Source organism: Staurois parvus, unplaced genomic scaffold (assembly GCF_062004578.1).
Source record: "Staurois parvus isolate SC_StPar_1 unplaced genomic scaffold, SC_StPar_1.0 ptg000092l, whole genome shotgun sequence".
Taxonomy (NCBI): domain Eukaryota; kingdom Metazoa; phylum Chordata; class Amphibia; order Anura; family Ranidae; genus Staurois; species Staurois parvus.
The window spans coordinates 4,017,850-4,040,875 of NW_028317888.1; the positions used below are offsets into that span (position 1 = coordinate 4,017,850).

Below are 23,026 nucleotides of genomic sequence, written 5' to 3' on the forward strand. Positions count from 1 at the left end.
GCCCAATAGATACCGCCCCACTTAGAGAATAGATGAAGTAATATGACCAGCATTCATTCAGCCATGTCAGCCAGTCATCTATAGATATGAGAATCATGAGAAGATCCCTAGATGGATCCATAGACATGGAGGAGGGTGTGCAGCTTTGTAGAGTTGTCATTCCTACTATAGTCCATGATGTGGGACTTCTCTTGTCCTCATTACATTGGAGGACAGAAACTCTTCCATTGTGACATTTATTCCCAAGATCTCCCAGAATCCCTCAGCTTGGAATAATGGCCGCTGTGTCTGCAGAAACGTAGAGAATACTTCCATATACCGCGTCTCTTCATCTTGTTCATCCTTCTCGTTGGCAGAACAATGACATCTCAGCTAGACTAGAGGATGTGGGGACCACCCCGGGATTATTTGGTGTTTGTAATCCCCTCCCCCCTTGTTCCTGCACTGAGGGGTCCCGGCTTCCATTCCTTCTCTATACACAGAACTAAATACTTCAGTTGGGGAAAAGTTTGTCCCTTGCGGGACTTGAGACCTGAAAATGACCCTTGTCTATTATTTGGTATAATAACTCCCATGGTTCAACCCGGGGAAACGATGAGAATATGATCTTCCTCATAGAAATTCTAACAAAAGGCAACATTTTCCATTTTAGGTCAAATATCATTTTAAATTGTTCCCCATTTATACAGAAGGAATGTACATGCTTTGTCACTGAGCGCTCTGCTAGACAAAGGGTTTATCAATAGACCCCTAAATGTCAGGAGATGTATTGTATTATATTGTATTCTATTATATTATATTGTATTATATTGTATTGTATCATATTGTATTATATTATAAAGACGGGAAGTATGGAGCAGATAACTGAACAGACCTCCTAGCAATGTAATTACCAGGCTGCAGCTAGGGGGAGCTCTAATGTTTAGAGTCGACCACAGGAGAGTGATTCCTTCTAGCTCATATAGACATACAACAATTATAGTGAAGTGAGACTTCTGAGACACAACATTATACATTGTAGCGCCCTCCTAGTACAGCCAGGGGGAGCTACACCCTAATGGTGTGATAGCCAGAGGGATCAGATTGTGGTCAGGGCTGAGAGACTCTGCAGGCAGCCCCTCTGGAATATCCCCATTTTGAACCTTTTAGAAGAGGGCCTTGGAGGAAGTGGGTGGATCTGAGGAGCCAGTCAGGCTGCGCTATTCAGGGATTTCAGCCAATCCCCAACAGAAGGCTTGACAAGGGGCTGGGACTCCCTTAATAGTGTAAGAGCCTGCTGAGTAGTAGGAGTGGGGAGTGGAGTGTGAGCAGTCAGGTGGAAGATGTGAGGCTGGAGGAAGGAGGCCTAGTGGGATGGGGCCTGCCTGCAAGCATAGAGTTGGAAAGGTTGGAACCCACTGCACCACACCACACCACACCACAGAGACCCGAACTACACCACAGAAACCTGCACCGCACCATAGAAACCCACACTACACCACAGAGACCCGCACCACAGGAACCCGCACTACACCACAGAAACCCAAACTACACCACAGAGACCCACACCACAGAAACCCGCACTACACCACAGAAACCCGCACTACACCACAGAGACCTGCACCACACCACAGAGACCTGCACCACACCACAGAGACCTGCACCGCACCACAGGGATCCGCACCGCACCACAGAGACCCGCACCGCACCACAGAGACCCGCACTGCACCACAGGAACCCGCACTACACCACAGAAACCCACACTACATCACAGAGACCTGCACCACACAATAGAGACCCGCACCACACCACAAAAACCCATACTACACCACAGAGACCCGCACCACAGAAACCCGCACCACAGAGACCCGCACCGCACCACAGAAACCCGCACCGCACCACAGGAACCTGCACTACACCACAGAAACCCACACTACATCACAGAGACCTGCACCACACCATAGAGACCCGCACCACACCACAAAAACCCATACTACACTACAGAGACCCGCACCGCACCACAGAGACCCGCACCACAGAGACCTGCACCGCACCACAGAAACCTGCACCACAGAGACCCGCACTGCACCACAGAGACCCGCACCACAGAGACCCGCACCACACCACAGAGACCCACACCACAGAGACCAGCACCACACCACAGAGACCCACACCACAGAGACCAGCACCACACCACAGAAACCCGCACTACACCACAGAGACCTACACTACACCACAGAGACCTGCACCACACCACAAAAACCCACACATCAGAAACCTGCACCACGCTCCTACAAACACAGTCCCACACATGTGATAGCTATTCTCACAAAGGGGGCCCCACAATTCACTCCATGTCCACAGATACTCATACTGGCTCCCATTAACCCTTTCACTGCCAGGGCCATTTTTGCACAAATGGGAAAATGCAGATCTGGGGCCTGAAGGTTAGCTAAACCCCTCCCCAAAAAATATATTTTCTAACGTGGTGATTGTTAAGGTGTTCCCCGTACACAGATTCCCCTTCATATCCGCCTTTATTTCCTCCTTTCCCCCATTTTCTATGTTGGGATCTTTTCTACAATACTTTGTTATAATAATGGAACACGTTGTGTATTGTATTGTACACCAATAATAATGACTCCGCCCCCACATTCCAGACAAGGGATCTTCCTGACCAATCGGATTTCTGCCTTTACTATTTCCTGATTATTTTTAAAATCTTGTTGAAAGTGAAATTGTAATAAAAAATGTATTGAACAAAAAAAAATCCTGTGTGTGTGCAATGATGACTACGTTGTGTATCCAGAAACGGCTGGTCGGTGACACTTCCATATACCCAATGAAGTGACAAGGAAGCCCTAGAACCCTTTGGAGGAACCCTGGCTGAGAAAGGCTGGACTAGGCAGTCACATATCTCTGCCCCCCTTGCAGGGTTCCCAACCCTCCGTGACTTTTATTACTGACACAACATGAAATAGAATAGAATGGATAGATAATGTGGACATTGTAGTCAATGGAAGGTGATGAAGGGACGGGCAGAATCAAGCTCCTTGATAGTAGAGGCAGACCCGATCAGTCCTCATGGGGGTCACATACATGTATAATAGACCCTGGTGGTGTCATGGAGGACAATCCTCAGGTATCCTCATATGTAGATGATAGTCACTGAGATATCAGATAAAGCCACACGCTGCTATCTCACACTTGGCACAAAGACAGCCAGTAGATGGATGTAAAGAGATGACGGAACGGGGCACTTGTAGAGTCAAAGGAGGCAGCGGTCACCATTCACTTTCAGCACAGGAGAGTCCCTCAATCCTCAGTGAGGTCATATACATACATGGCAGACCCATATAGATCCCATAGGGGGTAATCCACGTAGTCATCCACGGATAATTGTGGTAATAGCAGTGTTACCAGTATATGGATGGCGGGTTATAATGACAGGATAGATAGTGCAGTAGGCAGTGGGTGAGCAGAAATATGAGACTGATAGAGCCCTGTGTGCCAGCGATAGGAACAAGGACATCAGACAGGTGGAGCTCAGCCAAGCAATTTCCATGAATGGGGACTCCCGCAGTGTATTAGTGCCTTAGTCCAAAAAACAGAGTCCGCTCACCCATCCAAGTGCCGTTTGCTAATACATTGTCCTCCCGCTGCATAGTGGAAGTGTAGAGGCACGCCGTGTAATCATCTGTGGATGAGGAGGTCTGCAAAGAGGTCTAGTGTGTCCAGAGCGGTGTGGCCAGGTGGTGAGGCTGGGTGGAGATGCCTGGATGCCGTGGACGGGGGCGTCACAATGCTGTGACATCAACATGTTTCGCCCATTGAGTCACGTGAGCTTCTTCAGCCCGCACCGCAACGGACACACTAGACCTCTTTGCAGACCTAATCATCCACGGATGACTTCACGGCATACCTCTACACTTCCACTATGCAGCGGGAAGACAATGTATTAGCAAACAACACTTGGATAGAAAGCAGAAGGAGCCTAGAGAGGATGGGAAGCAGGAGCCTAAAGAGGATGGGAGGGGAAGGAGCCTAGAGAGGATGGGGAGGTGAAGAAGCCTAGAGAGGATGACGAGAAGAAGGAGCCTAGAGAGGGGATGGAGCCTAGAAAAGATGGGGAGGAGATGGAGCCTAGAGAGGGTGGAGAGGAGAAGGAGCATAGAAAGGATAGGAAGAAGGAGCCTGGAGAGGATAGAAAGGGGAAGGAGCCTAGACAGCATGGAGAGGGGAAGGAGCCTAGTGAGGATGGGGAGAAGAAAGAGCCTAGAGAAAATGGGGAGGGGAAGGAACCTAGCAAGGATGAGGAGTGGAAGGAGCCTAGAGAGGATGAGGAGGGTAAGGAGCCTAGAGAGGATGGGGAGGGGAAAAAGCCTAGAGAGGATAAGGAGAAGGAGCCTAGAGAGGGGATGGAGCCTAGAAAGGATGGGAAGGGGAAGGAGCCTAAAGAGGATGAGAAGGAGAAGGAGCATAGAGAGGAAGGGAAGGAGGAGATGGAAAGGGGAAGGAACCAAGAGAGGATGGAAAGGGGAAGGAGCCTAGACAGCATGGAGAGGGGAAGGAGCCTAGTGAGGATGAGGAGGAGAAGGAACCTAGAAAAAATGGGGAGGGGAAGGAGCCTATCAAGGATGAAGAGTGGAAGGAGCCTAGAGAGGATGGGGAGAGAAAGAGCCTAGAGAGGGTGGGGATGGGAAGGAGCATAGAGAGGATGGGGAGGAGAAGGGGCCTAGTAAAAATGGGGAGAGAAAGGAGCCTTAGATAAGATGGGGAGGGAAAGGAGCCTAGAGAGGATGGGGCGGGGCAGGAACCTAAGGAGAATGGGAGAGAAGGAGACTAGGGTGGATAGGGAAGGGAAAAAGAGTATAGAGGAGAGGGAAGGAGCATAGAAAGGATGGGGAAGGGAAGGAGCCTAGAGAGGATGGGGAGGGGAAGGAGCCTACAGAGGACAGGGAGGGGAAGGAGCCTACAGAGGACAGGGAGGGGAAGGAGCCTAGAGAGGATAGGGAGGTGAAGGAGCCTAGAGAGGGTTGGAAAGGGGAAAGAGCCTAGAGAGGATGAGGAGGGGAAGGAACCTTGTAAGGATGGGGAGGGGAAGGAGCCTAGAGAGGATGGGGAGGGGAAGGAGCCTAGAGAGGAGGGGAACCAAGAAACAATGGAGAGTGGAAGGAGGATAGAGAGGATGAAAAAGGGGAAGGAGCCTAGAGAGGATGGGGAGGGAAAGGAGCCTACAAAGGACAGGGAGGGGAAGGAGCCTACAGAGGACAGGGAGGGGAAGGAGCCTACAGAGGACAGGGAGGGGAAGGAGCCTAGAGAGGATAGGGAGGTGAAGGAGCCTAGAGAGGGTTGGAAAGGGGAAAGAGCCTAGAGAGGATGAGGAGGGGAAGGAACCTTGTAAGGATGGGGAGGGGAAGGAGCCTAGAGAGGATGAGGGGGGATGGAGCATGGATAAGATTGGGAGGGGATGGAGCCTAGAGAGGATGGGGGGGCAGAAACCTAAAGAGAATATAAGAGAAGGAGACTAAGGTGGATAGGGAAGGGAAAAAGAGTATAGAGGATAGGGAAGGAGCATAGAAAGGATGGGGAGGGGAAGGAGCCTAGAGAGCAGGGGTGGCAAACAAGTTAGACACAAAGAGCCAAAATTTTAAACTGTGAAAGTCAGAGAGCCACACCACGCAGTGATCTGCCAAAACAGACAAACACTCACACAAAAACACATAATTAAAACCATATTATTCACCATAACACTTTCTTCCCCTTACAAAACAACAATGTGTTCATTTCAAGGTAAGTGTCCACCCTCAACACACACATCAAATGCAACTTAGCCAGAGTTAACACATCAACTACCCTGGAGGTTGCTGTGGCACCTGTCTCTCTCTCTCTCCCTTCTCTCTCTCACTCTAACACACAAGTATACAAAAAAAAATTCTGAACTAATCGATTGCAGACAATACAGGAGATGATGAGAGACTGCGGACAGTACAGGAGATGACCAGAGACTGCGGACAGTACAGGAGATGACCAGAGACTGCGGACAGTACAGGAGATGACCAGAGACTGCGGACAGTACAGGAGATGACCAGAGACTGCGGACAGTACAGGAGATGACCAGAGACTGCGGACAGCACAGGGATGACCAGAGACTGCGGACAGTACAGGAGATGACCAGAGACTGCGGACAGCACAGGGATGACCAGAGACTGCGGACAGTACAGATGACTGCTGACCTTTGGGGAGGTGGGGAGCGGGTACCTGAATTTGACAGGTACCTGCTCTTACTTCCGCAGAGTTTTTGTTTGATCTTACCTGTTCCTCTATCCAGCCACGCGCTGTCTTCCCGGCTTCTGTAATGGCGCTCGGCATGACAGCCGGGTGCCCAGTGCGCATGAGCGAGAAGCACTTGCTCTTTGTGATTGGTCCGGCGGCTTCTGGGATCTGTCATGTGTCCCAGGTACCGCCTTACTATTCACAAAAAGCACCGCTTCTTGCGCATGCACACTGGGCACCCGGCTGTCATGCCCAGTGCCCACACTACAGAAGCTGGGAAGACAGCGTGCCGCTGGATAGAGGAACAGGTAAAAATAAGAGAAACATGAAACTTGGCAAAGAGCCACAGTATACAAAATATGATAAGAGGCAAAGGAGCCGCACGCGGCTCGAGAGCCGCGTGTTCGCCACCCCTGCTAGAGAGGATGGGAAGGAGAAGGAGCCTAGAGAGGATGTGGAGGGGAAGGAGCATAGAGAGGATGTGGAGGGGAAGGAGCCTAGAGAGGATGGGGAGGGGAAGGAGCCTAGAGAGGATGGGGAGTGAAGGGAACCTAGAGAAATTGTAGGCAATTGAGCCAAGAGAGTTTGGGGAGGGGAAGGAGCCTAGAGTGTATGGGGGGGTATGGAGCCTAGAAAGCATGGGGTGGGGAAGGACAACAGAGAGAATGAGAGAGAGAATCTGACTCTTGTCTTTATAATACGATATACTGGACTGTTACTTCATTCCCTATTTTTATATCGTCTTCTTACACCTGTCCTGATGAAGTGACACTTTGAAGCCATGAAACGCGTTGATGGTGTATTTTACATTCACTTGTCCAGTAAACTCCGACCTTCTGAAGAAAACATTTCAGAGTTTCCTCCTTTACTATGGGCTCCTCTGCTGACCTCACCCTCATTTTTTCTTGGGGTGAAAGTTCTCCACCGGGATCCAAATCCTGCTTAGTATATGATGATCCGGAATTCCCCGATGACCATGGAGGGTGACCACCCATTGACTTCAGTGAGGAGACAGACATATTCTCCACAAGTCCTCAGATAGGTTGTCTGATCCCTGGATGGGTTCCCACAACCTCCCAGATGTGAGTCCATGCAACGTACTTCTCCCCATCTTCTAGAACCATCTCCCACCTTCTGGTATCCATCACTACACTCAGTCCCATCTCTCATATGGTCTTTTATCCTCTTCTCCCGTCTCCTGATGGTTTGGAGGATTTCTACATATTGCTCTCATGACAGGTCTACTTTAATTGTATGCAGAGGGGAGGGGGAGGAGTACACAGACAGACTCCTCCCAGTGTTGGTTTATGAGGGGGACCTATAGGGTATTCTGCCCTGTCCAATCACAATATCCCCTGAGGAGCCCCCACTGTGTGCAGGTACCCCCCAGACATGAGACTGTCCTCCAATCTGGTCATTTCCTGATAGATCAGATGACAAAGTCGTATCTATGAGGGTCTCTGTCATGTCATGTCTATGGGCCCCATATTGTACTATAACCCCTCCCCCTCCTGACCTGTACTGGGAAATATCCTGGCTGTGATTGGTGAGGACAATACTGCTGTTATCTCCAATATTGTTCTATGGGTGGGATTTGTAGGAAGATTCTGTACAGAGGCTCCTATTCATTCACAAAAATTGACTATGCTTTTGTGATGAATGAACACAGGAGTGATTGGTATCAATCATTCTTTGTTCATTCAGGAAGGGGCTGGTAAATATGACATGCCAACCCCCCATTCTCTATCCTGAACACCACACTGATATCCAACCCCAGCTGCACCCAGTGTGGGGGGCAGGAGGGGAAGTCAGACAGCAGCACTGCACAGAGGGGGGCTGGGGCATCGGTAGGAGGTCCCAGCACAGGGGGGGAGTTTTAGTGATGGGGAAGTATTTGGACATTTTGATCTCCTTGTGGCTCCCCTACAACAGCTGAAGCCAGTGGGAGGGGAGAGAAAAAGCCAGAAGTAGGTGAGCCACAGATGGATCAATGCTGCGGGGGAGGGGGGATCAGTGCTGTGGGGAGATCAGTGCTGTGGGGGGGATCAGTGCTGTGGGGGGATCAGTGCTGCAGGGGGAGTGGGATGGATGCTGTGGGGGGATCAGTGCTGTGGGGGGATCAGTGCTGTGGGGGAAGGGGGATGGGTGCTGTGAGGGATCAGTACTGTGGATGCTGTGTGGGAGGGGGGATCAGTGCTGTGGAGGGATCAGTGCTGTGGGGGTACCAGTGCTGTGGGAGAACCAGTGTTGTGGGGGGGATCAGTGCTGTGGGGGGATCAGTGCTGAAGGAGGATCAGCGCTGTGGGGGGATCAGTGCTGTGGGGGAAGGGGGATGGGTGCTGTGGGGGATCAATACTGTGGGGGGATCAGTGCTGCGGGGGGATCAGTGCTGTGGGGGGATGGGTGCTGTGGGGTGATCAGTGCTGCAGGGGGATGTTAGAGCTGCGGGGAGCCATTTTGGAGGACAGGCAGAGGGGCTGTGGAGTGGGGGGAAGTTCAGCAGACCAGGCACTCATAGCAGAAGGGGGAAAGCCATGACAACATGTTGTAGTCACCTGACCAGCTGGAAGCAGTTCTGTAGGTCAGTAGGACATCAGTACATCCATGGCAGGGAAAGGGTTCAAGTGCCACCTAGGGGCCATTGTTCAGTAACAACGTTTTTCATCATCTCAATGGCACACCCCATTTTAGGGCTGGACATGTTGGGTATCTATTGACTCGGCACAACCTCATCTTTTATATTTTACAAACAAATTGGTAAAATAATGTATTTGTGTTCTCAAACATTACATTTAGTGTATTTTGTACTGATGGAGCGAATATCATGTGACATAAAAATTAGAACTCTCACCATTTTATTCTCCAGGGCCTCTGATGTCACAGAATAGATGTTTGGGGGTTTATCTCATCTTCAGGACCAAAATCTGCATTTTCCCATGTGTGCAAAATCATGCAGAAACAGCTCTGGCAGTGAGAGGGTTAATGTGGGCTAGATGGGATCACTCTGCTGGGGTGACATTAGAGCGCCCCCTAGCTGCAGCCTGGTAATAACATTGCTGGGAGGTCTATTCACTGCTACATACTTCCCACCTTTATAGAAACATAATCTGCAGCACAGTGGCTCAGTGGTTAGCACTTCCTCCTAGCAGCTCTAATGTTATTGATGCTGCTATCTCAACCACTTCCCTACCTGCCTGGAGTTTGCATGTTCTCCCTGTGCCTGCGTGGGTTTCCTCCAGGTACTCCGGTTTCCTCCCACCCTCCAAAGACATGCTGGAAGGTAATTGGCTCCTGTCTATATTGGCCCCTAGTATGCGTATGTATGAATGTATGTGAGGGACCTTAGACTGTCGGCTCCTCGGGGGCGGGGACTGATGGGTAATAAATATGTAAATTGATGGCCCTATATAAGTAGCTGTAATCATCTAGGAGTCTGTTCATAAAACAATTGCACAGCAATACACCCGGTGAATGTGCCTGTCATTCCCTCTGTGTGAATGGGATGGGGGGAGTAGAGGGAGTAGGCTCTGTGCTGAGCGGGGTGAATGGTTTCCATGGATATAAAATGGAGAATACCACATTTGGCAATAAGATGGTTCTAATTTCTATGATACTTAGCGCCATCTAAAGGCCAGAAAAGTATGGCATTTATTTATTGACTTTGTAAAATCATCCTTGCCCCTAGGTGGGTGCTGCACCCATCCCCCGCCGGCTCCAAGTGTGAGAACTCAGCGATCACGTGATTGCTGACCATGAGTTCTCACAGCCGTTCAGAGCAGAGAGTGGTGACTGTCAGTCACCGCTCTCTGCCCTGCCCCCCCCCCACTCACTGGGCTGTGGAGGGGGAGGGTGCGGCTGGTCCAGACTCTGATGTCGGGATCTTTCCCCAGACTGGACCGGCTGAGTGACGTCAGCTGACAGCGGGCTTCACCTGAAAACGGGTCACAGGAGATCAGAATGAACTGCACTCCTCTGATCCACAGGAGAAGTACAGACAAAAGAGCTTTGCCTGAACTTCTCCTTCAAAGAATATGTTCCTCCAACATGTCCTATTCCTGATCTGTGCCGGCTGTCCCATGTCCTGGTATGAAGACGTCTCCTCTTCTCTCTGTATTGCTTCCTTTGTGTGAGATCCCCGGTGATCCTGCCAGTCACTCTGATTTCCTATTGGAACTCAGCGTGGTCAGTTCTCTAGCTGTGCTGGGAGCTCAGCCTGCTCTCCTCCAATCATCAGACTTGTCCTGGCATCCCCCTCCCTGCACAGCCATTCACTGGGGAGACCAGTGAACAGAAGACAAGTGATCAGATGAATAGTTGTAAGCAAGATGTCACTTCCTGATATCATTGCTTACTACTAGTGAAATCTGTGACTGATCACCGAGGTCACATGGTACAGGGCTATTCCCAACAGACTTGTACCATGTGACAAGCTGTGACCAATCACAGCTCTCACAGTATTTCTCAATGGCTGCAGGAATGCAGCCGGAATGAAGGAGAAATTATTGCTTTTACAGCATTTATGGGTGTAAAAAAACCATAAATAATAATATAAAAAAAAATAAAAATGTAAAAAAAATTTTGAAAAATTCAAATTTTTGGTTATAAACTAATTTTATTTTTTTTTACTAAAAAGATATCTGAATACATTTTGGCCAAGATTTATGAAGAAAGATTATTTATTTGCAAAATTTTATAAGAAAAACTTTTTTTTCAAAATTTTTGGACATTTTCATTTATATAGCAAAAAAAAATTCCAGCAGTCAATAAATACCACCAAGATAAAATTTTATCGGTCTCAGAGTGCGGGAGTGTGACCTCAGAGTGCGGGAGTGTGACCTCAGAGTGCGGGAGTATGGTCTCAGAGTACGGAAGTGTGACCTCAGAGTGCGGGAGTGTGACCTAAAAAACATTTCCCGCACTCATAACAGGAATACGGCTTCTCCCGTGTGAGATCTCTGATGTTTGTGCAGACTGGACTTCTCTGAAAAACATTTTCCACACTCAGGACAGGAATATGGCTTCTCCCCGTGTGAGAAATCTGATGTCTGACAAGTTTTGCTTTTTTTTACAAAACATTTCCCACACTCAAGACAGGAATATGGCTTCTCCCTGTGTGAGATCTCTGATGTATGAAAAGACTGGACTTGCATGAAACACATTTCCTGCACTCAGGACAGGAATATAGCTTCTCTCCTGTGTGAGAACTCTGATGTTTGCGCAGACTGGACTTTTCTGAAAAACATTTCCCACACTCTGGACAGGAATATGGCTTCTCCCCCATGTGAGAAATCTGATGTCTGACAAGTTTTGCTTTTTTTACAAAATATTTCCCACAATCAAGACAGGAATATGGCTTCTCCCTGTGTGAGAAATCTGATGTCTGACAAGTTTTGATTTTTCTACAAAACATTTCCCGCACTCAGGACAGGAATATGGCTTCTCCCCCCTTTGAGATCTCTGATGGCTGTTAAGATTAGACTTTACTGAAAAACATTTCCCGCACTCAGTACAAGAATACGGCTTCTCCCCGTGTGAGATCTCTGATGTTTGTGCAGACTGGCCTTCTTTGAAAAACATTTCCCGCACTCAGGACAGGAATATGGCTTCTCCCCTGTGTGAGATCTCTGATGTTTGACAAGTATTGATTTTTTTACAAACCATTTCCCACACTCATGACAGGAATAAGGCTTCTCCCCTGTGTGAGATCTCTGATGTATGAAAAGATTGGACTTGCATGAAAAACATTTACCCACACTGAGTACAGGAATATGGCTTCTCTCCCGTGTGAGAAATCTGATGTCTGACAAGTGTTGATTTTTCTACAAAACATTTCCCGCACTCAGGACAGGAGTATGGCTTTTCCCCCGTGAGATTTCTGATGGCGGTTAAGATTGGACTTTACTGAAAAACATTTCCCACACTCAGAACAAGAATACGGCATCTCCCCTGTATGAGATCACTGATGTGTGTGCAGACCTGACTTCCTTGAAAAACATTTCCCACACTCAGGACAGGAATACGGCTTCTCCCCCGTGTGAGAAATCTGATGTGTGGAAAGATGGAACTTCCTTGAAAAACATTTCCTGCATTCAGGACAGGAATACGGCTTCTCCCGTGTGAGAACTCTGATGTTTGTGCAGATGTCTGTAAAGATTGGACTTTACTGAAAAACATTTCCCGCACTCAGGACAGGAATACGGCTTCTCCCCTGTGTGACATCTTTTATGCACATTAAGACTGGATGTAGAACAGAACCCCTTCCCGCACTCAGGACAGGAATACGACTTCTCCCTCGTATGAGATCTCTGATGTTTATGAAGATAGGACTTCAATGAAAAGCATTTCCTGCACTCAGGACAGGAATACGGCTTCTCTCCTGTGTGAGATCTCTGATGTGTGTAGAGATTGGACTTATCTGAAAAACATTTCCCGCACTCAGGACAGGAATATGGCTTCTCCCCCGTGTGAGACCTTTGATGTGTGTAAAGTTGGGACTTCTGTGCAAAACATTTCCCACATTCAGAACAGGAATACAATTTCTCCCCCGTGTGAGATGTTTTATGCCTATTAAGTTTGTATTTAGAATAGAACCTCTTCCCGCACTCAGTACAGGAGAACCTCTTCCTGCACTCAGTACAGGAGAACCTCTTCCCTGTTGGAAGGCCGGCCCGGTCCCGCACAGTCTGAGGTTCCTCAGGATACGAGGAATCCGATGGTCCATCTACACTGGGTGGTGCCGGATGGACATTGGAGGGAGCCGGGTTTTCTCCTGGACTATACTGTGTGATGTCCTCATCTTCTACTTTCCAGTCTGGAGACAAAGTGAGACAATCCTCGGAGGTTTTCCTCATCTCCCGGCCATGGACTAAAATACAAAGACAAAGAGGATTACTAGACAGGAGCTGATTGGTTCCCCCAAACCAGGACTCCGCCCACATCAGGCAGCTTGGTCTCTGAGGAGCTTACAATTCCACCCTCAAGGGAACTAGGAAATGGCTCCTCTGATCTCCTACCAGGTCATTTCTTTATTCATGGACCTTAGTCAGAGAGTGAGGAAACAACCAGAACTGTCTTTTATAGGAGGGACAGTGATGAGGGGATTATAGGACGAGGGTCCCCACCCCCTCTATCACTCATCGCCATCTTCCCAACACAAGAAGTATGTGCGGGGGTCAGGAGTATGTAATGTATAACATAGAGTATATAGTGCGGGGGTGAGGAGTATGTAATGTACAACATAGAGTATATAGTGCAGGGGTCAGGAGTATGTAATGTACAACATAGAGTATATAGTGCAGGGGTCAGGAGTATGTAATGTACAACACAGAGTATATAGTGCAGGGGTCAGGAGTATGTAATGTACAACATAGAGTATATAGTGCAGGGGTCAGGAGTATGTAATGTACAACATAGAGTATATAGTGCAGGGGTCAGGAGTATGTAATGTACAACATAGAGTATATAGTGCAGGGGTCAGGAGTATGTAATGTACAACATAGAGTATATAGTGCAGGGGTCAGGAGTATGTAATGTACAACATAGAGTATATAGTGCAGGGGTCAGGAGTATGTAATGTACAACATGAAGTATATAGTGCAGGGGTCAGGAGTATGTAATGTACAACATAGAGTATATAGTGCAGGGGTCAGGAGTATGTAATGTACAACATAGAGGATATAGTGCAGGGGTCAGGAGTATGTAATGTATAATACAGAGTATATAGTGAAGGTCAGGAGTATAAAAGTAAAGCATGGAGTATATAGTGCAGAGGTCAGGAGGATGTAATGCACAACATAAAGTATATAGGGCGGCACAGTGGCTTAGTGGTTAGCACATCTGCCTTGCAGTAAATGGGTCATGGGTTTGAATCCCAACCATGGCGCCTCCTGCGTGGACTTTGCATATTCTCTCTGTGCTTGTGTGGGTTTCCTCCAGGTGCTCCAGTTTCTTCCCACACTCCAAAGACATGCTGGTAGGTTAATTGCCTCCTGTCTAAATTATCCCTAGTATGTGTATGTATGAATGTAAGTTAGGGACCTTAGATTGTACACCCCTTGAGGGTTAGGGACTGATGTGAATGTTCAATATATATGTGTAAAGTGCTGCATAAATTGACAGCGCTATATAAGTACATGAAATAAATAAAGTGCAGGGGCCAGGAGTATTTAATGTACAACAAAAAGGATATAGTGCAGGGGTCAGGAGTTTGTAATGTACAACAGTGTATATAGTGCAGGGGTCAGGAGTATGTAATGTACAACAGAAAGTATATAGTTTAGGGTTCAGGAGTATGTAATGTACAACATAGAGTATATAGTGCAGGGGTCAGGAGGATGTAATGTACAATATAGAGTATATAGTGCAGGGGTCAGGAGTATGTAATGTACAACATAGAGTATATAGTGCAGGGGTCAGGAGTATGTAATGTACAACATAGAGTATATAGTGCAGGGGTCAGGAGGATGTAATGTACAATATAGAGTATATAGTGCAGGGGTCAGGAGTATGCAATGTACAACATAGAGTATATAGTGCAGGGGTCAGGAGTATGTAATGTACAACATAGAGTATATAGTGCAGGGGTCAGGAGTATGTAATGTACAACATAGAGTATATAGTGCAGGGGTCAGGGGTATGGAATGTACAACAGAGTATATAGTGCAGGGGTCAGGAGTATGTAATGTACAACACAGAGTATATAGTGCAGGGGTCAGGAGTATGTAATGTACAATATAAATTATACAGTGTAATGGTCAGGACTCATAATATTGGTATTCAGTAATTTAAGGTCCTTAAAGGGTTGCTTGTCTCCCATCTCCTGAGACTGCACTCAGTGACTTGGGTCTGAGACACTACAGACATATCCCTCCACCCGGCACAGCCAGCAGACCACAGAGCAAGGAACCCTGGGAGAATTGTTCTTTTAGAGATCCTGTTAGCCCCAGGATAAGGGGTAGAAGACCCAATATACATGTCCCAGGTCAATCAACACCTATTGTGAACATCAACATTTTTCTGCCAGCTGAACCCCAGAACCTCCATAAATCCAGTCTAGAGACATAAATTGTGTCTGCAGCACAGAGAAGGAAGATTATCCGAGAGAAATCCAGGAATACAGGACGGGGAACACAGCTCAGGAAAGTGACCAGGGGATTACAGGCTGATATCATCCAGTCCCCGCCCTACTCTGGACCAATCAGTGAGCAGTATGGGTGGAGGAATGGATTTAGTGTTCATGACCCACCTGTGCTGATCTCTGTAGGAGTGTCCTCCTCTATAAATGTCCCCGTTATTCCATCCTCCTCCATAGACTGCTGATCATCCCTCACATACGCCTCTTCTTCTTCTGCTTTCACCTCAAATTCTATATCGATTGGATCTCCACTCTAAATCAAGAAAATGAGAGAAAATATCATCTGTAAAATGTAAGGTCACATAAACATCCACACATTGTCTCCATGAGTCCATGTTCTAGATGCTCCATCCCACCAACCTTGTAATAGTGAGGGATGGTGTGACCTTCCTGTGTGGAATCCCGGGAATCCAGAGGACGGGGACATCTCTCTGGTGGGTTCCCATGACTGGATCCATCTGTAGGAAACACACACACTGACTGAATCCATTGTTTCTATGTGTTTATCAGATGATGGGGGATCTAGGTGGATCCTCCGTACTGCTCTCTCCTTTACAATAAAGTCTCCTCTTACCCGGTGATGTGAGGGGCGGCTGATTGTCCATCATGACGTCCTTGTAGAGATCCTTGTGTCCTTCTAAATACTCCCACTCCTCCATGGAGAAATAGACAGTGACACCCTGACACCTTATAGGAACCTGACACACACAATGATACAGTCACCATCCAGACACATCCCTTGTCTGTTACTGGAGAATGTCCCAGAATTCCCGGCACCGCTCACCTCTCCTGTCAGCAGATGGACCATCATGGTGGTCAGTTCCAGAATCTTCTGCTCTTTCTCCCTCTCAGGTATCAGAGAATGAGATGGAGGCACCATGGTGAGGCTCCGGGTTCTGCTCCATCCTCCTGAGATTGGCTCTCCACTAGACTTCTTCTTTACAACATAATCCTACAGATCAGGAGACAAATAAAACATCAACCACCTGACATCATCTAAATGTGTGCAAAAATAAAATGGTCTATTGACCAGAATAGACAAGAGTGATGTCATGTGACCTCCCAGAATCCTCCTCACCTGTCCGGTCAGGTCTGTGTTTTATTAATAGAGATGAGAGTGATGTCATGTGACCTCCCAGAATCCTCCTCACCTCTCCGGTCAGCAGGTAGATGATCTCCAGGGTGAGGTTTAGTATCTTCTCAGTCATGTGACTCCGGTCCTCCTCCATCCTCATTGGTGCCATCATGTGATCTATACAGGTCTCCTTGTAGACGGATAACTTTGGGAAATGAAAGTAAGAATGATTTGGATGGTATTGGTCACACAATAATAGGATGTGGATGTGAGGGGGGAATAGGAGGGTTGCTGGACATTTAAAGTGTAACTAAAGGCAAACCACTTGTTTCATTTTGGATAGAGTAAGGGAGGGTTATAACCTCTGTCAGGTGTTTTTGCCATCTGTGTCCCATTGGGGAGATTTCCCTTCACTTCCTGTCTCATAACCAAAACAAGAAGTGAGAAGAAATCCCCCCAAAGTGAGGGAATTCTGGGGTGTCTCCAGAACTAGTTTCCCCATTGGAGGATTTACCCTCTATTAGTGTTCTGATGTCAACCCAAAATTTGGGACTCTCTTTCACTCTTGGGTTATAATGGTCACCGGGACAAATGGGGGCACAAACCGCAATACAAAACTGACAGATGCTCTAATTCCTCTCTACTCCAAACCTAAAAAAAAAAGTTTTCCCTTTAGTTATACCTTAAGAACTACCGCCCCCCACGGGAACACGTTTACTTTAGACTGTTTAGTGTTTAGACCCCAGAACTCTCTTGGTCTGCGGATCAGAAATCCCCTTTTCTCTGTTGGGTTTGTTTTGTCTCTGAACTGGTTTTGATGAGTCTTAGATCTGCAGACAAGGAATGATAAATGGTTACATAGTCGGTAAGGTTGACTAAAGACACTCATCCCTCCAGTTCAGCCGCAGTGCATGTATCTGCATGTCTATGGCACCATCCTCTTCCATATCCCTTTACATTGTGTTCCCTAAGAAACACATCTAAAAGGTTTGTGAATGTATCTACACTCCCCGCTGACACACCAACTGTGGAAGGGAGTTCCTCATCCTTACCGCTCCAACAGTAAAGAACCTAACGCACAGTTTAACCACTGGACTTCTAGAAGATATTACCCCTTCATGACCAGGTTATTTTTTGCTGTTCAGCACTGCACTACTTTAACGGCAAATTGCTCGGTCATGCAACACTGAACCCAAATTAAATTTATATAATTTTTCCACACAAATGAAGCTTTCTTTTGGTGGTATTTGATCACCACTGGGGTTTTTTATGTATGTAACACACTGCATTGTTACTAATTGCAGATTGTTAAATGGCCACAAGATGGCTGTGCTCTGCAGTTCAGCTGATACCAGAAATTGTACAGAAACACTGAGAATGCTGGGACTTGTATGCTGCAAGCAGGATTTCTTCATTCAGTTCAGCTGACATAGAACTACAGATCCCAAGTCAGTGAGTAAAGGGGCTGGAGAGTATAAAAGGAGAAGAGCCCAGGAGGAGAGGAGAAGAGAGGCAGGGTGCGTGTGAGAACAGAGTGCCGATCCAGGAGGCCTCAGGCTGGATCAGACTGATTCAGAGGATGGAGAAGGGAATTTCCAGATTGTTGATTGTTCAGAGAGGCAGGATAGTCAATCCTGCATGTAGGTGGATCGAGTCATCGGCACCACTATCTTCATGGGAAGACAGCCAGAAAAGGGGCCCCCCAGCAACAAGGACATCATTTCACACCACTACCTCAAAGGACTGGTGAGAGAGTTCCTAACCCACACCACACCACCATGTGATACAGGGTCCATAGTTGTTGTTGCCGGTTACTAAGTCCAGGATTCTTACAATACAGACTGTCACATAGAGACACAGTCTCTGTAGCCCAATCAGTGCTGCGGCCTATCTACACCAGAAGCCCATTGAAGTATCACACACAGTATATCAGCCCTAATAGATTCTGTTGCCTGATTGGCAGGAACTGGAAAATAGTAAAATCATATTACCTCCGGCCTGTTCTACACAAAGTTCCACCAGCCAAGTCTCACACTAAAGGGACATACTTCTGCTGAAGTCTGCTCTCACCCTCCTCAGTTTGAGTAACCTCCAGACCCAAGTAAACTCCTAGATTGCTGCCTTTATTGAAGGGGAACTCTGCTTGCTGTGTCCTCATCACCAGGGAAGGGACATTTTCTCATGAAGAAAAGGGATGACCCCTCCACTGTACACCAACGTAAAGAACTCCACCAAAGCCAGCAGAAGAGTCTTTCCTGCATTGGGTGATGGGGTTTATATGGGACTTTCTGCTTGTTGAAACCCTCAGAGAGTTAAGCACTGGTTCTGTTTACTGGGAGCCCACAAGGGAGCGAGCCTAACATTCCTAATCTCCCCTTTTCTGCCTGTTTGGGGAACGTTCTCTGGGTAGGAGAGAAACAATAAAACTCTGAGTCCTGGAGGACAATTTGGTCTATTTAACGTGGTATTGTGCTGTAATATGTTGTTTATTTCTCCTGAACGGTTCATAGTTTCTCACATCAGTCGATTCTTTGTGTGTATATTGCTGCTAATCTGACTCTAATACAGACTGATTTACTATTCATTCAATGCTATGTGATTATTGTGTGTTATAGCCAGGGGGGGACACCTGACCAAGGTATTACAATGGTGTCAGCAGGGGGTGTGCACCTGCCAGGGCTCAGAAGTGAACAGGGAACCCAAAATACTCAGCGGCTCTTGAGGGGGTAGTGCTACATATAAATGAGAAAGACCAACATTAAAAAAAAACAATATTTTCTACTTTCTGTTATTAAAAATACCTGACCAAATCTCATTTCTTTGTAAATTTAGGCCAAAATGTATTCCACTACATGTCTTTGGAAAACAATCCCCAGTAAGTGTATATTAATTGTTGTGTGTGAAAGTTATAGAGTCTACAAACTACGGGATATATACTAGAATCTACGCAGCTTTTAAGCAGCTCTGACTTTCCTACTGCCTATCACATTTCTTGAGGTGCTAAAATGCCAGGACAGTACACACAAGGGTAGATGATGCTTGGAGTAAACTTCCAGCAGAGGTAGTGAGCCAGTCAGCAGTAAATAGATTCAAACATGCTTGGGATAAGCATAGCTCTATACTCAGACAAAACGTTACCAAACAAACCCCCACCCACCTCCCCCCCAAAAGAACTTGCTGGGCCACACAGTTTTTTCTGCTTCACTTTTCTATGTTTCTAAATTACCTCATTTTTGGAAAGTAGACAGTCTGAGGTATTTTCTGGGAGGCATGTTGAATCCATGGAAGATTTTATTTTTTGCCACAAGTATTTGGGATATGACAAAAATTGTATTTTTCTTTACACAAAGTTGTCACTTTAATGAGATATTTCTCACACATCCCATGGGTATATGTGTAATTACAGCCCCAAACAAGTACAGCCTATCCACGTACAGGGCCCAAAATCCAATCAGCACCTTCAGGCTTTCAAGGGGCATTAATTATTCATTGGATGTCCTGAATACTTATCACAGTTTTAGAGACTCTAAAATGCCCCAATAGTACAAACACCCCTAAATGACCCTTTTTTGGAAAGTCGACACTCCAAGGTATTTAACCAGCGGCATGCTGAGTATTTTGCAGATCTCGTTTTATTGTCACAAGGTTTTGAGGAATGAAAGATGAAAATAAAAAATATTTTTTTTTTCTTCATTTTCCAAAAGCCTGGGAGGTGTAGACTTCAACAACCAAATGATGAAGCCATTTTTAACCACCTGCAGAGCTAGACATTGGCATAAAAAAGTGTCTATATATTTATCATTAAATAATGACATTTAATAATGTCAATTGGCTCTATACAATGCTTTTGTTATTTACAAAGCTACTGGAAGAACCAGATCCTTCCTAAAATATCAGGAAGAGATCATCAAGGCCCTTCTGTATCCAGAAGGCACTGCGGCCCAAAGCCCAAATCCAGATGCAGTTAGCCGGCTGCATGAGAGGCATTGTTCTGTCCTCCCACCTACCTCAACACAAAAGTCGCCCCAAAAATGATGTGTCTGTGGTAAACATGGAATAAGGGGAGAAACTCCAGGGTACAGCATGGCACAGTATAGGGGCCACATAATTCAGCACATGACAGGTCTCTAAAGATCATAGGTAGTCAGGAAAAATATATATATTTATTTTTAATTAATGTTATATTGTTACTGTGTTATTGTTAACTGTTATTTGCTTTGCAGGAACACCAGTCAGCTGCAGCATTGATCGGTGTATTCTGACGCTGACACAGATAGGCCTTTCAACAACACCAGAGGCCATGTAAATTTGGACCGTTGTGTCTGAGTGAATGGAAGACAGGATAAATACATCACATTTGTCCTTCCATTTTACTCGAGTAGTTCTTCATGCAAAAGCAGAATTCTTCCCCTCTCTAAGTGGGGTGTTACCAAGCCACTGGGGAAAGCCTTTGTGATTAGATCGCATGGTGCCATAGCAGCCAATTTCTTGAAGGAACAAATGTCTAAAAAGTTGCATGCTAGCATAAAGGTTGTGCACATACAAATGGTACCCCATATTCAACAAGGGTGACAAGTCTCACACTATCTTACCACTGCTCTCCATGTAGTCTGGACATCGGGGGCCATTGCAGCAGAGAACACAGGCATATGATGAATCGGATCTGTGGACCAATATGAGCACAATTCATTCTTTGTAAGGGCCATGTTAAGGGTTAGGCCCAAAAGAGCTTTAAATTCAGAAACCGTGACAGGTTTGAACTCGAATAGGCTGGAAAACTTTGAATTTGCGTTGGCAGAGATGTATTGTTGGGCATAAAGATTGCTTTTGTTCACAATCAAATTGTAGAGGTCTTCAGTGAAAAACAGCTAAAATAAATCAAGGGGCGTTGTTAAGTTTGCTGTTTCCACCTGAACCCTGGGCAGTGAATGGGGGGATGATGGATGCTGCTGAATCTGGGGGAAGCCAATTAAGGTTTACAGGCACCTCTGGAAGGACACTATGGGCTCTACAGGCCTGTGCTTGCACTCTTGGTGGATGCCGTTGCATAATGTTATGAGTGTTAGCCGCCTCACCAGCTTGTACTGCACTTGGGACTCACCACGTCACCATGAAATACTGCAGAGCTGATGTATAAAAGGCTAGGAAGTACTAGGCCACTGGTGCTTGTCAATCCACCAAAATGTAGTGCAGTGTTAGTGCTGTCACTGTGCTGCATATGAGAATAATCCTGCATTTCTAACACCTCAGAAACCTGGGAATGGGGTTGGATGTGCCTGATCTTAGCAGGGACCTCTTCACCATCATCAGAGCTACCTGCTGGGGTGTCACTGCTCTCTACAGGTTCATAATCTGAGCCGGATTCTGATAGTGAGGCTTCCCCTTCGCTCTCATCTGTCATGCTGGGAATCCTGTACGCCTCCCTAGGGAACCTTTTTTTTAGACATTTTGGGCACTAAATTTACAGGTACTTAGTGGTGACTATGGGAAAAAGAGCTCCTGGCTAGCAATCAGGGACTGCTTGTGTGCTAGAAATGAAATGATCTGCTAGTGGTAGGAGAGATCAGGCTCAGATGTTGCTAACACTGTGATTTGCAGACAATGTATCAGAGATGGCAGTGATCTGAAAAATGATACTGACATTGCATTTGTTGGGGAAGGGGGGCTAAACGCAAGTGGTGGCAGTGATCGGGGCTGATCCTGCTAACACTGCATTTATGGGGACACCATACTATCAGGGACAGTAGTATAGTTCTGACCGTGACCAGGATACTGGTCCAGAGAAACACTATACTAGTGATCAGCGATTTATAGTGTAACTGTGATAATGTGGCGGCCAATCAGAGACTGGCAGTAACTGACACTGACTGGGGGGGACACTAACTGATGTCACCAATGACACTAATACCGAGATCTTTGATAATACTGTACACTGTCACTCTACTAATGACACTGGCTGGGTGATGGGTGATCAGGAAGGCAATCAAGGGGTTCACTGTGCGCCTAACAAGTGTATGTGTGCTGATTGTACTCCCAGACTGGATGGATTTTCTTCCTGATCTCAGCTCTGAACGATAAGTGAGATCAGGGAGAAGAAGCAGCCAGATCTTCATGTGTGATCACTAACACCCTGATCTCTGTGCTGTGGTTGGCCACAGTTATCAGCAGGTTCACAGCTAAAATCATTGGCTGCAAGCCTGATGACAAACTCATGCTGTGTCCAACCACAGCGTGAGCAGCAAGGGGGGGCGTGCTCTCCTGTAAACCAGGAAGGTGCTGGTAGACAAATGGTTAAACACTATTTCCTTTGTAAGTGTCAGCGCTGCTGCAGCCCTTTCTGTACATCAGAGAGATGTCCCTTCACAGGGGGGATTAGGACACCTCCCAGGATTAGGACACTCCCATGATTAGGACACCTCCCAGGATTAGGACACCTCCCAGGATTAGGACACCTCCCAGGATTAGGACACCTCCCAGGATTAGGACAACCCCCAGGATTAGGACAACCCCCAGGATTAGGACACCCCCCAAGATTAGGACACCTCCCAGGATTAGGACACCTC

General features: G+C 46.8%; 1 protein-coding gene across 1 annotated transcript; it reads right to left on the reverse strand.

Moving 5' to 3' along the window:
* Positions 1-12,070: 12,070 nt before the first annotated feature.
* On the reverse strand, positions 12,071-16,663 carry LOC149468159 (uncharacterized). The gene is made up of 3 exons (XM_089670688.1): positions 16,540-16,663; positions 16,112-16,340; positions 12,071-13,066 (listed from the first exon to the last, which is right to left on the reverse strand). Exons 1-3 carry the CDS (start codon positions 16,633-16,635, stop codon positions 12,345-12,347), a joined length of 1,047 nt encoding a protein of 348 aa, XP_089526814.1. The 5' UTR covers positions 16,636-16,663; the 3' UTR covers positions 12,071-12,344.
* Positions 16,664-23,026: the final 6,363 nt, after the last annotated feature.

Excerpts from the sequence above, each read along its gene's own strand:
- LOC149468159 (XM_089670688.1), bottom strand. The coding sequence starts at position 16,635 with ATGATGGCACCAATGAGGATGGAGGAGGACCGGAGTCACATGACTGAG. Across the intron at positions 16,341-16,539 it reads TCTACCTGCTGACCGGAGAG|GATTATGTTGTAAAGAAGAA; the intron begins GTGAGGAGGATT and ends CCTGATCTGTAG. Across the intron at positions 13,067-16,111 it reads ACAAGGGATGTGTCTGGATG|ACTGGAAAGTAGAAGATGAG; the intron begins GTGACTGTATCA and ends CTTTGTCTCCAG.